Below are 16,581 nucleotides of genomic sequence, written 5' to 3'. Positions count from 1 at the left end.
ACGTGCAATATCGGAGAGGGGACCTGCCATGCTGTGCTGCATACAAGTATTTCTTACAAAATTGTGGGTTCACAGGAGGCAAGGGCCATAGAGAAGGAGTACTGAGCAGAGGGCATGTACTGCAAGCATTTCCGGTTTTGTTTTTTTCCTGCCCAGACTACAGGAGATCAAACCTGCAGGGGCCGAGAGACCAAACTGTGGCAGGACCTGAGAGGGAGACCCCTCGTGACCAGAATTTCATGTTTAAAAATTTTTTCAAATTAAAACTTTCTTTTTAATGAATGAAAGGAATTAGAATGTTTAATGAAATTAGGTTCACTGTAACATAGCCAAACTTCTTCTTAATGACAGTGCCCATTTAAGGATCTCTATTATTGCAGATTTAAGGATTTCTAGAGGGCCAATATACTTTTTGTCTTTTCTAGTCAGCTTTTTTACACTGAGGGTATTTGTGTTATTTTAGTTAACCTCAGTTTCTTTAGTTGTGAGCTACACTTACTCTTTTTAAACACGCTGAAAATAGTCAAATTAACAAGCAGATGCATTAACCATCAATAAAGGAATGTGTGCTGTGCAGGCGAAGTGCAGAGCCATTGTTTAACACCTTGATATAAAATGTCTAATGTAATATTACTCTGACACTCTGACACTTACTTTAACATTGACACTGCTTGATATATACTGCACTGCAAAAGCCTGGAAGTTAGTGGCACTTGCTGTTCCAGTCTGAGCCGTACGACCATGTAAAACTAAAGAGATGTTTGAAGCTGCTGCTTTAAGAAGGATGAAGTCACCAAGTCCATTGAAGGTGTAGCCAAAGCCATCTAGAGTTGTAATATGAGGATCTCCAAACATCCATCCTGTGGCAAAGAAGGGAAAGATTGGATATGACTATATGCTTATTAAGGCAACTATACGATAAACCTATGTTGAATGTGAATAACACAAGTGTAAGTAACCCATATAATCAGCTAATTTAAAACATTAAGATTTTGATTAATCCATACACAAATACTGTCCATGGAAATGATAAAACATTACCTAAAAAAAATAATAGCATGAGATGTCCCAGAGCGGAGTACCCTGTTGCTACTCTGAACATTGCTTGAGTAGCTGTGGCACAAAGGATGCTGCTTTGTCCAATCTATCTTTTAAAGGCTGAGGTCTATTTCACTAAGCTGTATTACCTTTTAAATGTATATTTCTGTGGTTTAACATATTGCATGAATGCAGTGAGACTTAAATAGAGTTTAAGATGTATACATTTATTATTCAAAAATCTACTTCCACTGTAAGAGCGTTGGTAATCCGTTAGGGCTATGGTCTGTCCTATCTCAACCCCAATTCCAGGGATAGCAAAATGATTCTAAAAGCACATGTTCTGGCCTAGCCAGAGAAGTGAAAGCAACTGTCCTGTAGCTCTCTTACCTTGAAAGGGAGTCAGCCTACATCTTCAACATTTCAGGACTGTTTCTGCACATTTCATTCTGCCTAGCATGTTCCACTACGGAGGTATTATAAGAAGTAGTATTCAGGAGAAAGGCATATTCCTAAGGGCCTGATTAAAAAGGAAGACTAAGTGTGCTCTTCCTACAGACATTACCTAGTCAGCAACAGACTAATGTCTGGGGATTTCCTTTCTGGATGCACTTAAGAAAGTCATGTCACAGATAACCCAAGGAAATGTAAGTGAAGGAAGTAATCCTTGCACAATTCATCACAGACCATTCCCTTGAAGACTCCTGATAGCTTGCTCAATTGCATTGGACGTGAAAGCTAGCACAGTGTTTCAGTCACAGGTCAAGTTAAAATTGTGCCTTTGATTCTAGCGCATACCACAAGGGAGAAACAAGTCTAAATCTCAGTAGAACTTCAAATATAAGTACTAGAGATGAGCGATTTAAAAAAAAATTTGATTAGGCCGGTTCAACATATTTTACAACAAATAAAAAGGAATGTTGGGGCTCAAGGTCAAGGATTTGTGCGTGGTCTATATTGGGCGTGGTTGAAACAAGAACCACTCCATTTCTCCTTTATTTTACAACAAAATTAGTTTCGGTCCGAATTTATTTGTGGCAAATTGCTATTAAAAACGGCGAGCCTCAATAAGGGTGTAGAACACTGTGCCTTGCCCTAACACGCATAGGGAGTGTGCTGTGTTAGTGAAATAATACTGTTATTCAGTATGAAATGCAGATTACAGGCTTCGCTATTAGAATCACTGCCGCAGAGCATCTGAAAGTGGCAGCGGGAAGACCATATGGCATCAAAATTGAACAGAATAAATAGATTTTTTATGTAATTTTTATTTTATTTTATTTTAATTTATTTACATCTTTTGAGTACTCATTCTGTTGAGCATTGAGCTGGCAGTCTGCTGTGAGGTGAGCTACCACCTGTTCCAGCTCCTGCCTCTCAGCCACTGCCTAGGGCCTCAGTCTTGAAAAGATTACATACATTATATATATTTTTTGAAATTTAGATTTAATATTTTGACATTTAAATTTAATATTACACTCCCAAGTTTAATGTCCCAGGCCCCGTGGTTTACTTTGAATAAATAGTGTGGTTCCAAAAGACCAAATCTAACAAGGAGTCACAGGTTACATGGCGGCACAATGACAGAGCCTAGAGGTGGCCGCAGCATGAGGAGACCATAATCTGGCAGAATGACACAGCCTGGAATTGGCGACAGCAAAAGGAGACCATATAGTGGCAGAACAACCCAGCCAGGAGGTGGCAACAGCTTCACAAGACCATAGGGCCTCACAATTGAAAAGATTACATCTTTATTGAATATTTACAATTGATTATAATTATGTTTCATTTAATGTGCCAGCAGCATGAGGGGACCACATGGCCACAGTGTGTCTGGGTCCTCTGTCTCGTCTTCCTCATCACCCTGTAGCTCCACAGCCTGCTCCTGCTCAGATGATTTTAAAAACCACCCATTTCTCAAAACCTTGCCTGTTCTCCACTGTCCTCCTCCCCCTCCTCCTCCAGTTCAGCCTCCACATGGCTCATGTAGCCTCAAGATGTAGGCGCCACATCTCCAGTGCCCTGACCTGTCATCATTTCCAACACATGTTGTAGGATATTATCATCCCGTAATCCCGGTGACTGACTAATAATGTGGCTTTCTCAAAGGGCCTGAGCAAACGCCAGGTGTCACGTATGAGCTGCCACAGGTTGACATTGAATTTATACAGGGGTGTCCCCCTATCCATTTGGATCATCAAGAAATTGGTGATTGCTTTTCTCTGTTCGTATAGTTGGTCCAATATATGGAGGGAAGAATTCCAACGTTTGAAAATGTCGCAAATCAGGCTATGTTGGGGAATGCTGGTCTGACAATGCAGCTCAAGGAGGGTGTGCTTTGCGGTTCACGAGTGGCTGAAGTGCATGCAAAGTTTTCTTCCTATTGCTAGGATGTTTTGCAGATGGGTGGAACACTTCAGGAATCACTTGACAACCAGATTTAACACGTGTGCCATGCAGGGCGCATGGCTCAGTCTTCCTTGAAGCAGCGCAGACCAGATATTCTCCCCCTTATCGGTCACCATGGTTCCAATTTCCAGTTTTTGTGGAGTAAGCCATCATTCGATTTCTTGATGAATGACCTGTAGCAGTTCCTCCGTTCACCAAGGTAAACCATGTGAAGAACAGCGTGACACTGCCGAGCCCTGCACACATGGTATGCTGGAGGGGCATTTTTATTGAAATTATTAATTAAAATGTATTAAAATTTTTATTAACTAATTAAAATGAATTTAAATTATTTATTTAAAACTGTTTTTACTTAATGTGCCAGCAGCATGAGGTGACCACATGGGGCACAATGATGCAGCCTGGAGGTGACAGGATCATAAGGAGACCATATAGTGGCAGAATGACCAAGCCTGGAGATGGCAGCAGTATGAGGAGACCATAGGGCTTCACAATTCCAAAGATTAAAAGATGCATTTTCAAATTTAAATTGAAGATTTATGGTAGCTAGTGCTACCATAAAAAGTTTTAGGTAATGTCCCAGCAGCATGAGGAGACCATATAATGGCTGAATGACACAGCCTGGAGTTGGTGACAGCATGAGGAGACCATAGGGCCTCACAATTCCTAACAATAAAAGATACATTTTCAAATTTAAATTGAAGATTTATTGTAGCTAGTGCTACCATAAAAAACTTTTAGGTGATGTCCCTGCAGCATGAGGAGACCATAGGGCCTCACAATTCCTAAGATTAAAAGATAATTTTTCAAATTTAAATTGAAGATTTATGGTAGCTAGTGCTACCATAAAAGTTTTTAGGTAATGTCCCAGAAGCATGGGGAGACCACATGGCAGCAAAATGACACAGCCTGGAGGTGGCACCAGCATGAAGAGACCAAAATGTGGCAGAACGACCAAGCCTGTAGGTGACAGCAGCAATAGTAGACCATATGGTAACAGAATGACACAGCCTGGAGGTGGCGGCAGCCTGACCAGACCAAAGGGCCTCACAATTTAAAAGATTAAAGATATTTTTTTAAATTGCATGTGGCCATGTTAACATCCTCCGGATACTTGATAAAAAACTGCAACACCGCAGAGTAGCTGACTTTGCACCCAACAGTCCGCATTGACTGACTACTACTGCTGCTGACTCCAGGGACCCCTGTTCCACTACCGCCCAGGTAGGTAGGCTGCTGCGAAGCAGGCGGTCTATCCCGGGCTCGTTTGGCTCCAGACTTCCCACTATTGCCACCATGCTGACTCCCAACCATGCTACCACCTTGCTGGTTCAACTGCTACCTCACGGGCAACCGGCCACCCTCTTTTCCTGATGATGAAGCCCCTTCTGCACCAAGTCTGATCGGTTTCATCATCATCGAGTTGTGTCAGCATGTCACTGATGTCCTCCTCAGGTTCCTCAACAGTGTGTGCTTCAGGAGCCTGAACGCTCCCAACACCCCCTACCATGCCACTCTCCTCATAACAACTTGCCCGCCTAGCTAAGAAAGTGGGGGATGTCTCCTCCACTTCTTGGCTGGGCTGCTGACTGTCCTCTAGTAGATTGTCCTGACTAAAAAGTGGAGCTTAACCCACAGCATAGGATACTTCTATGGGGGTGGGGACAGCATAGGAGAGAGGCAATTGGAGGACAGGGACTGCTCACGGGCCATGCCAAATGATCGTGGTGTCTGAGGAACCCACTGGCTGTTGACTGGGGGTGTCTGATGTCACTTGTAATGAAGTGGATGACCAAGTTAACCAGTCAATGACAGATGGGTTGATGGTCGAGACACGACAGCTAGCTGATACCAGGAGCTCAGGCATCTCGCTGCGACTCGCCCCTAGTCTGCTGCTACCTCTACCTGCACCGGATGAATTTAGGCCTCTGCCACTCCTCTGTACACGTCCTGGCACTTCTCTTCCTAAAAAATGTGCGTATATGAGGGGAGTAAAATGTGCTTTACTACGCTTAAAACAGTATTTGTCTAGAACAACAGCAGGTGTGTACTTTTGGCTGGTCTTGCAATGAACTAGGTCTTAAGACTTTATCAGAAACTAAATGGTACACCACTACGTATGAGGTATGCACTTATGAGGGGAGTTCAAGGCCCTCCAGTACTCTTAAAACAGTATTTGTCTAAAACAGCAGCAGGTGTGTACTTTTGGCTGGCCTTGCAATGTACTACTGTAGGCCCTTAAGACCTTAACAGGAACTAAATATGGTACAAAACTTAGATGTATTTATGTTGTATGCACTTATGAGGGAAGTTCAAGGCACACCTGTATGCTTAAAACTGTTTTAGCCTACAACACAGGTGTGTACTTTTGGCTGGCTTTTCAATGAACTAGGCCCTAAAAGGGGTACTCCGCTGCTCAGTGTTTGGAACAAACTGTTCCGAACGCTGGAGCCGGCGCCGGGAGCTTGTGATGTTATAGCCCCCTCATGATGTCACGCCTCGCCCCCTCAATGCAAGTCTATGGGAGGGGGAGTGACATCTTTCAGTACCCTTCTAGTACTTAAAGCTGCTGTTTTCTCCAGAGTAAGTTGAGTTGTTCTTTTCTGTCTGACCACAGTGCTGACACCTATGTCTGTATCAGGAACTGCCCAGAGTAGGAGCAAATCCCCATAACAAAGCTCTTCTGCTCTGCACAGTTCCTGACATTGACAGAGGTGTCAGCAGAAAGCACTGTGGTCAGACTGAAAAGAACTACACAACTTCCTCTGTAGCATACAGCAGCTGATGAGTACTGGAAGATTTTTTTATAGAAGTAATTTACAAATCTGTTTAACTCTCTGGCACCAGTTTATTTGAAAAAAAAGTTCCCCTTTAACTTTCCTACCACATCTGTTTCCACTACTGTGTAATAATATGTCATGTTAACTATATTTGTCAACTAATATCACTACTGTACACTTTGCCTGACTGGCCCACTCTTATGTGTCCATCGTCTCTATGGATAATATGTTATTATGCAGGAATGACTTAATAACTTGTTCTTTTAATCAATTGGTGCCAGAAAGTTAAACAGATTTGTAAATTACTTCTATTAAAAAATATTTACCCTTTCAGTACTTATTAGCATCTGTATGCTACAGAGGTAATTTTGTCTTGTCCACAGTGCCCTCTGCTGACACCTGATGCCCGTATCAGGAACTGTCCAGAGCAGGAGAAAATCCCCATAGCAAACCTATGCTGCTCTGGACAGTTCCTGACATGGACAGAGGTGCCAGCAGAGAGCACTGTGGACAAGACAAAAAATTAATTAAAAAAGAAAGAATTTCCTCTGTAGTATACAGCTGCTAATAAGTACTGGAAGGGTAAAGATTTTTTAACAGAAGTAATTCACAAATCTGTTTAACTTTCTGGCACCAGTTCATTTAAAAAAAAAAAAGTTTTCCACCGGAGTATCCCTTTAACAGTGGCAACAAGGCAATAGTGAAGAATTAAATACATCAAGTAGGTATTAAAAAAAATATATATTTATTATTTTAATGTATGTTACTAACTATGACAGGCCTTTTTGTATAAACATTTTGCACATTATATTTATACAATTTTATACAAATTTTAGGCAAGTAGTCCTGCTATAAAAATGGTGGGTTTGTATATATTTTACCTGGGGTTGGTGGCCTATAGTTCCTGCAGTCAATTGATGGCCTTTTCTCCATGTACATTGAGCAGAACTTCGGATCGTCCACATCATTGCAGCACCAGTTAAATGCATTAAGCTCTTTATCTAAAGGAGTTAAAATGTAAAATAAACACATTTATTTGCATATTTTCAAATTAATCAGAAGAGCACTGTCTGTCATACTGCCATATTGTTTCTTTGAAGTTAAATCTTTTTACATACCATTATTTGAATTACTGAAATACCATGTCTGTTCCTGAAAGCCTTCTAAGAATTGATTCCTGCGATAATATACACATCTTACACCTGCATTTAACCTGCTGGGAGATGTGCTGCGGAGCAGGCTGACATAGGTGGACCCACCTGAAAGAACAAAATGCATTTAAGAAGTCCTTGCAGACACACATAAACAATTCTAAAGGATGAATTGCATTAAAGAAAAGATTTATTTTCAGTTTTAGGCTTCTTTCACACTGCCGTAAGCACACGGCAGTGTGACGACCATTGGAGGAGGCCATCGAGAAGCAGCGGGAGAAAAATTACTGCTTGTGCCATCTTTTTCTCTCGCTATTCCCATCAAAAACATTTACATAATAGTAAGTGGGAGCAGCTGGGACCATTGTTGCCCATTGCTCCTTGTCACGAGAACGTCCGTTAAAGTAACCAAAAGAAAAAAAGACACTTAGTTTTCTAAAAATGCATTAAAGGTAGTGAATCCCTACTAATAAAAAATAAGAGTAAAAAAAAAACATTCACTACTGTACCTGCTTGGGTTGCTCTGAATCGGGAGTCAGCCTGCCCCTGTTGGTATAAACAAGGACATGACAACAAATCAAAATTCCAAGATACGGGATTAGGCTGATCATAGAACCAACTGAGACAATCCATGCGACTGTTAGACACTTGTCCATTATTCAGTTCATATATCCAGAGTCCTCTCACATCTGCAAGAGTAAGGTAATGAATAATGCATTAGTATCAAATTATGAACAATTCATTGTATACAAATGTAGCAAGCAACAATGCTATCACATTGGCGTGACATCTCATGGCAGCAGTATGCTATTGTGCTTCAGCCCTTGCACTGCTCTATGCACTATGTTTAGAGCTGCATAAATAATGCATACACACCATTAGTCACTTACACAAGGGTGTAGGGACAAAAAAATGAAACTTAACGCTTACATGTCAACCTTTCACAAGCTCCACTTTTCTTCTAATGCTTGTAAACGGGATTACAATGCCTACACCACTTAGGTATTCTAAAATCTAAATATGCAAATGAAGTGCTTTGGTGCATGTTTCTGCTCACTGACTCGGCCCTATACAGGAACCATGTGACCTCCACTTAATGTGTTTGTTTCTTTTTTTTTTAAACTCTAGATTTTCTCCGCCCACTCCAATCACATGATCATCATCATCACAGATCTTTTAGCCACATTGGGGGACATTTACTAATCTAGTCTATTCTGGGTATGCTTATAGACCAGCGTATGTGGTAGTCTCCTGTCTATTGTGCTTCTAATTTATCAAAGGTCTCACAGCCCTTGATAAATTCTGTGCTCAGACTTCAGGGTCTACAGCTTAAACTGCATTTAGACCTGCTGCAACATGGTCTGACATTTCAGCGTATTTTGGGCAGATGCGACTTGTCGCACAAAAGTCGCACCTGATAAATTCAGCACCAATGCATTTTCCAATCCATTTCCATCTAAAATAGACTAGCATGCATCATGTTCTAAAAATCCTCTACAGCAAAAGTCGCAGAAAAGTCGCACATATTTAGACTGCAACTTTCTGTGCGACAAATTTAGAAAGGAAAAACCAGTCTAAATCCTTTGATAAATCTCCCCCATTATCTTCTATTCTGCACTGCTGAGCTCTGCACCCACATAAACTGGTCTCATTGTTGTGACATCACCACAGGTCCTACACCTCCAGCATGTGGCAGATACAGAGAAAGTCCTGGTTGAGCAGTCACTGCAGTGGTGTTGTGTATGGAGATCTCTGCTCCTCAGTGACTGGCCGACCAAGACCTGTTGTGTATCTTCTAGATACAGAGGGAAAGATATTCAAAAACTACTGGAATTTCTGTTATAGCGATGTTAATTACACTTTTTTATGAAAATATGTTAGATTTAATTTTCGTGCCCCTTTTGTTTTATCGTGCCAAAAAATTGCCAAATTTGGCAATAGTTTTTGTTTTGTTGCCACCATATTGGATTTTTTTTTTTACGATTTTGTCGACAAATTTTTCATCCCAGAAAATTCTGGCTGAATCATCTCATAATATTCCATGATTACCAGTGCCCAGACAAGCGATAACTGTTTAAAATATACATTTCTAGGGCTTAAATATGAATTCAGGTGCACTGACCATAAAAAAAATTAGTTTTCTTTTAAAATTTCCAATAAAAATTACCTATTTTTCAATAATTGATTAAATAACACCTTTTCCCAAAAAACTAAAGAACTAAAAACAAAAAACTACAACCATTTCTGTGGTTTCTAAACTAGCAAAGAGCTGGTGTGAAGTTGTTGCTGTAAAATGGACTCTCACCCTTTTGAAAATATCATGTAAAGCATGAAATTTACATAGCGATGCCCACTTTTGCAAAACTGGTGTGACTAGTGTAAACCTTGGATCATTCTCATGTAAAACACTTTGAATTTCTGATGTGAACTTTCTTATGCAAAAAGCTTGGCGCAAAAAGCAAAATTTTTGATGTGAAGAGTTTTGAATATAACCCCCAGTATACATGGGGGCAGGTCTCAGCAATGCAGGATAGAAGAGAATGTGGCTGAAGGACTTGTGATGATCATAATGAAAATCATGTGAGAGGAGCAGTACAAGAGTTACGTGTTGCCTATATAAAATGGCGATCAGGACCGATTCTGGTGGGCAGAAGAGTGGACCGAGGGCCAGGGAACACCCTCAGTGCACCAGAGAACTTAATTTGCCTATTTTGATGTGCATGACATGGGAACAGGGCCATGTAGGAAGAAAAGGAAAACAGCGTTAGAATTTGTATAATCCGCCCCTCCCCCTATCAGCATCCTTTCACCAAGCAAAAGATACATTTTCATCCCCAAAGAGCATCTAGATTCACCAATTAACAGCCATTGCTGGCAAAGATTCAGTTTTTTCCAAGATAACATCAGGATAACCTGTTAACCCTTTAGCACACTTAAGGGACCCACTGGGATGCCTGCAATCCCATATGGGCCTCTCTATATGATTCCACCATTACCTTATTTCAAAGTGAACCAGAAAAGTCTGCCAGCATCTTTTATGTAAATGAAAATTGATACATACCTGCATTGTTTCCAACAACGAGATTTGGGCGGTTAATATTCACAGCTAGCTTATCATTCAAGAAAAATGTATCCTGGTTTCCACTAATCATTGGGGAAAAAACTCAGTTAGTTTTCATTTAAAGGGGTATTCCAAAAAAATTTTATTTAGCCTATGAGCCCATGATGGTAAGTAACATATATATATATATATATATATATATATATATACTTCTATTATATCCTTGTGCCACTTCTTCATCCTGGTATTCATGCACAGACCACCCCCACCTCCTCACCCTTCCAAGTGAAGTGTGGCTATAGCAGGGTGGAAGGTATTTACTGAAACAATGCTATCCACCCACACACTGCAGCATAGCGACATTCCCCTGGAGACCATGTGACTTATGACATATTGTGTCTGGCTGCATGGAATGCTGGGAAAGGACAGAGATAATAGTAAAATAAAAAAATTTGTACTAAAACGCTTCCAGGTGTTGGTCCTGTGTATGAGAATGGGACAAAGCAATGTACGGAGGTAAGAGAAGCATTTTACAGTGTATTATAACTTGGCAACAAAGGCTCAAAAACTGAAATAAAATACAAATAAAGCATTAAAAAATCTGTACAAAGGTGTTTATAGCCTTCACGTATTGACGGCCTATGTGTCAGCCTGAAGTCTAGACTGTTTATAAATAAGCATAGCATTTTAAACAGATACTTTTTATGCTTAAATATTATGGACACTGTGACATGGAAAAATAAATTTTACATACATAAGTGGTTATCTTCAGTTAAAAATGTTGCACTAATTATGAATCTGCAACTTCAATCTTCATTCAGTCATTTTAGACCCCTGATATTAGGTTTACAGTCTGTTGCTTGGTTCAGTTGTATCCTCATGGGGATGTGTCCAACACATCGTATTAGAATGTGTGTTTAGTAGCGTTTAGTAGCCTAACTGTGGGTGCTCTGCTTTCTCTCTACACTTGTTTTAAACGGGTACCTGAGTGTAGGGTCACATGCGCTGTATTTAGCTATGTATTTGCTGCTGCGCATTTTCCTACCCATTAAAGTCAATCGGTGGCAAAATAGCTGCTTATTTTGACTTCAATTGGTAGGAAAATACACAGCAGCAAATACGCAGCAGAATATGGCATGTGTGACCTTACCCGGAGGCATTCATTTTAAAGTATCCAGCATCTTACCTGCAGTAGCCAATTAGAGGTTTTGGTTTACGCTCTATGTCAGCCCAGTTCATTCCACCATCCTTAAACAGAATCATCAGATATGACTGAATTCCATTGGTGGTCAGCACAGCCTGGTATGTGTTGGTCTTAAGAAATGAATATGTAATATTAATACATAAAATGACGATTTGCTTGGATTCAGTTTTAAATTTAGTACGTTTTCTCGTCTACCAACCTGGATGTCATTTTGTTTCGATGGATAAGCTGGAACATTATCCCAGGTAATCTTCAGTGTCCACTGAGCTTTATACGAATTATTGAACTTTTTGCTTATAATCTTCTCAACTTCAGGAACAACAGAGTTGCTGATTTGTGGTTCATATACCTGACAAGTCAGTTATTAAATATTAATCATATGTTTCCAGTACCGATCATGATCCAACAGTGGAACATAAGCATCATCGACCAATTCATTTTGCATAATTGATCCTTAATCATATGAAAATGAGTGCAGTAGAAACAAGCCTAGTTGCAGTCAGAGACATTTGCACAAAATGCTTTGAGGGGGGAGGGGGGGGAGGGGGGCATTCATCTCTTCTGTGAATAGTCTGGATACACATCTTAGCTATATACTGGTGTCACCCTACAATGTAATTCTGCCTGTGATGTTAATGTGGACACTGCTGAAAAATTTTCACTAAAGAACAGGAAGTATCAGCTTATTATCAGGCTTAGAGGCCAGAATTACGGTATTTTATAATAGAGATAGTAAGATGGAAATTTACTGACTCCTTTTCTTTAGGCTAGGTTTCCACTTGTTATTTTATTTATTTTTTTCTGGCGTTATTTTTTTTTTACCAAAAACACCAGAAAAACTGCCATAGATTTTCCCTGCGTTTTTGGTTTTTTTTCTGGCATTTTTTCTGGTGTTTTTGCCTTTGATTGGAAATTGCTTTTTTGGGCCCCTTTGGCATTTTTTTCAAAATTTGACAGATACAAATAAAAAATAAAAATGGATGCAGAAGGGATGGAAAAAAATTTATTTAACGAAATTTTTCTTTTTTATTATGAAATTTTAATTGATTTTTAACCCCTTAAGGACTCAGTACATTTTGGCCTTAAGGACTCAGACAATTTAATTTTTACGTTTTCATTTTTTCCTCCTCGCCTTCTAAAAATCATAACTCTTTTATATTTTCATCCACAGACTAGTATGAGGGCTTGTTTTTTGCGCGACCAGTTGTCCTTTGTAATGACATCACTCATTATATCATAAAATGTATGGCGCAACCAAAAAACACTATTTTTGTGAAGAAATTAAAACGAAAAACGCAATTTTGCAAATTTTGGAAGGTTTTGTTTTCACGTCGTACAATTTATGGTAAAAATGACGTGTGTTCTTTATTCTGAGGGTCAATACGATTAAAATGATACCCATTATTACATACTTTTATATTATTGTTGCGCTTAAAAAAAATCACAAACTTTTTAACCAAATTAGTACGTTTATAATCCCTTTATTTTGATGACCTCTAACTTTTTTATTTTTCCGTATAAGCGGCGGTATGGGGGCTCATTTTTTGCGCCATGATCTATACTTTTTTTGATACCACATTTGCATATAAAAACTTTTAATACATTTTTTATAATTTTTTTTTTAATAAAATGTATTAAAAAAGTAGGAATTTTGGACTTTTTTTATTTTTTTTCGTTCACGCCGTTCAGCGTACGGGATCATTAACATTTTATTTTAATAGTTCGAACATTTACGCACGCGGCGATACCAAATATGTCTATAAAAAATTTTTTTACGCTTTTTGGGGGTAAAATAGGAAAAAAACGGACGTTTTACTTTTTTATTGGGGGAGGGGATTTTTCACTTTTTTTTTACTTTAACTTTTACATTTTTTAAATTTTTTTTTACACTTGAATAGTCCCCATAGGGGACTATTCATAGCAATACCATGATTGCTAATACTGATCTGTTCTATGTATAGGACATAGAACAGATCAGTATTATCGGTCATCTCCTGCTCTGGTCTGCTCGATCACAGACCAGAGCAGGAGACGCCAGGAGCCGCACGGAGTAAGGAGAGGGGACCTCCGTGCGGCGTTATGAATGATCGGATCCCCGCAGCAGCGCTGCGGGCGATCCGATCGTTCATTTAAATGGCGAACTGCCGCAGATGCCGGGATCTGTATTGATCCCGGCACCTGAGGGGTTAATGGCGGACGCCCGCGAGATCGCGGGCGTCGGCCATTGCCGGCGGGTCCCTGGCTGCGATCAGCAGCCGGGATCAGCCGCGCATGACACGGGCATCGCTCCGATGCCCGCGGTTATGCTTAGGACGTAAATGTACGTCCTGGTGCGTTAAGTACCACCTCACCAGGACGTACATTTACGTCCTGCGTCCTTAAGGGGTTAAACAGGGATCAATTTATGTGGGAGGGCAAGGGACTAAAATTGTAGCCAACAATAATAAAAATGTAGAAATAGGTCATTTAAATGTAAAAATAATATATTTTTTATAATTAATTTTGTTAAAATATTTGTTAGTAATGTATTTGAATAATGTGTTTAATAAAGTGTGTGTTTTTAACTTTTTTCTTTATTTTCTACATTTTTTAGGTAGTACTACTACTACTTTCAGCATGGAACACACTGTTCCATGATGGGAGTAGTAGTTCCTGTACTAATAGACAGATCGCCCAAGGTGTCACTCCTGACACCCGATGCGATCGTCCATAATATAACAGAGTTGTGGAGCGGCTTTTTACAGCACTAGCATCTGACACTCGCTGCGATCTGTCAATAAGTACATGTACTACTACTCCCATCATGGAACAGTGTGTTTCATGCTGGGAGTAGTAGTACTACCTAAAAAAAAAAAAAAAAGGGAAAAAAATGAAAAAGTTAAAAATACACACACACACACACACACACACTTTATTCAACAATTAAAATACATTATTTATAAAAAGTTTAACAAAATTAATTATAACAAATATATAATTTTTCCATTTAAATGGCCCCTTTCTAAATTTTTATTATTGTAGGCTACGTCTTTTGTTCCTTGCCTGCCCACATAAATTGATGCCTGTTTAAAAACTAATACAAATTTTGTTATGAAAAATGGTAAATTTCATTAAATACAATTTTTTCCATCACTACTGTATCTTTTTTATTATTTTTTTTAATGGTACCCTATGAAATTTTAATTAAAAAAAGGTATCTCCATCACTGTTTGGGATTGCTTGAGTCCAAAAAAAAATTAAATGTCTGCAAAAATGCCAAAGTTAAAACTCACGTGGCGTTTTTCTTGGTGTTTTTTCACTCCCATACTCTTCTATAGGAGGAAAATGCCAAGATTTTCCAGAAAAAAATGCCAAAGTCTTGACAAGAGGTCATTTTTGAAAAACTGCCAAGGAGCCCAAAATAGCAGAAAAATGCCAAAAGGATAAAAAAGATGCCAAACTGAAAAACGTCAAGGGAATATGGCATTTTGCAGTTCCCTATTGACTTGGCGTTTTTGCAAAAAAATAAAAATAAGCAAGTGGAAACCTAGCCTCTTAACACTCAAAAACTTTCATTCCCTTTAAGACACTCTAAAAAAGTATTGGGCACATATAATTAAAAAAAAGAACATTGAAAAGATATACATAAAACAAATTTTTTCTAATTTATTTAAAAGGAAAAACTAAAATATTGACCGCCTGGAAGTTTCTGCCATCTGCACACAGGATCTTTGGAGCTCATTCAGAGTGACCATTGGCTTCTTAATCATCTCTCTTACCAAGGTCCTTATTCCCCAATGACCTAGTTTGGTGGGTTGCCCAACTCTATGAAGGGTCTTGGTTGTTACAAACATCTTTCATTTATGAGTTATGGAGGCCACTGGGCTCTTGGGAACTTTCAGTGCAGCAGAATTTTGTTGTACCCTTTTCCAGATCTTTTCCTCTACACAATCCTGTCTCTGAGCTCTACGGGCAGTTCCTTCAATCTCATTGCTTGGTTTTTGCTCTGATATGTATTGTCAGCTGTGAGACCTTATATAGATGGGACTGTGTCTTTCCAAATAATGTCTAATCACTTGAATTTAATACAGGTGACTCAGATTCGGGTGTAGAAAATCTCAGAGATGAAATGGGAGAAATGGGAAACTCTATGGCTAAATTTCAAGCATTTGTTTACTGTAAACTCCTGCATTGCTGGATGGATTTCTATATATTAAATTATCTATGAATAGTCTGTTTCTCTCATCTTGTCTGTGTAACAGCAGATGTGCAGTGGAAAAACAACGACCTAACCATAAAGTTATATTTTAGCAGCCTGTCCTTTATACTCTGCAACATCAGTAACATATTGTAGTAGACCTACCTTATAGTAAGTAGTTCCCACACCTTTGGACAAATCTGCATCACTCCAATACACAGCAAGAGAGGCCACCATCTCATTTCCACTAAATCCATTTGTTGGTGGGTTAGTGTAAGAGAATATTTCGTTTCTGGATCTTGGAAAGACAATTTGACCATTGTCTGTATACTACAAAAAATGTTAAAGTTAATTTCCCATACCACTGACTGAGGCAGTAATGGTCCCAACAAATTAGTACTTACATAGACAAAGTTTCTTAAACTGTTTCCAAAGGGGAATCCCATTATTGGCTGGAATACTGGGGAGGTAAAGTCTGTTGATCTTGGGTTGTGGGTCATATCAGTTTCATTTGCTCCATATGGAAAAAGGGAAATAGCTATGGTAAAAAAAAAAAAAAAAGTTGCAATTATTATGCGTTCAAGAATAGTCACCTGAACAGTTCCTATGTAAAATAACCTTTCTAATAATAAAATATTTCAAAAGTTTCAAAAATTAAAAGGCCCCACTGTGTCTTACATTGGTTTATGTAATCAACATATACTGTATCTAAAATTGTTTTGTTATCTGATATATTGTGCCATATAAAAATCTCATCCTTC

The 16,581-nt window shown here is 39.1% G+C and overlaps 1 protein-coding gene across 1 annotated transcript in view; it reads right to left on the bottom strand.

The window, feature by feature from the left end:
• The window catches only part of MUC4 (mucin 4, cell surface associated), a 65,610-nt gene that overhangs the window by 47,752 nt on the left and 1,277 nt on the right, over positions 1-16,581 (bottom strand). The window contains exons 2-10 of the mRNA XM_056565502.1: positions 16,225-16,358; positions 15,986-16,150; positions 11,843-11,992; positions 11,626-11,753; positions 10,440-10,522; positions 7,888-8,067; positions 7,346-7,486; positions 7,109-7,228; positions 655-860 (exon numbers count right to left, since the gene is read on the bottom strand). Of these exons, the coding sequence (XP_056421477.1) occupies positions 655-860; positions 7,109-7,228; positions 7,346-7,486; positions 7,888-8,067; positions 10,440-10,522; positions 11,626-11,753; positions 11,843-11,992; positions 15,986-16,150; positions 16,225-16,358 (1,307 nt within the window). The remainder of the gene's footprint in view (positions 1-654; positions 861-7,108; positions 7,229-7,345; positions 7,487-7,887; positions 8,068-10,439; positions 10,523-11,625; positions 11,754-11,842; positions 11,993-15,985; positions 16,151-16,224; positions 16,359-16,581) is intronic.

Source organism: Hyla sarda, chromosome 3, assembly GCF_029499605.1.
Source record: "Hyla sarda isolate aHylSar1 chromosome 3, aHylSar1.hap1, whole genome shotgun sequence".
Lineage (NCBI taxonomy): Eukaryota > Metazoa > Chordata > Amphibia > Anura > Hylidae > Hyla > Hyla sarda.
The sequence above is the reverse complement of the archived record's forward strand: the minus strand, read 5'-3'. Positions and strand labels throughout refer to the sequence as shown.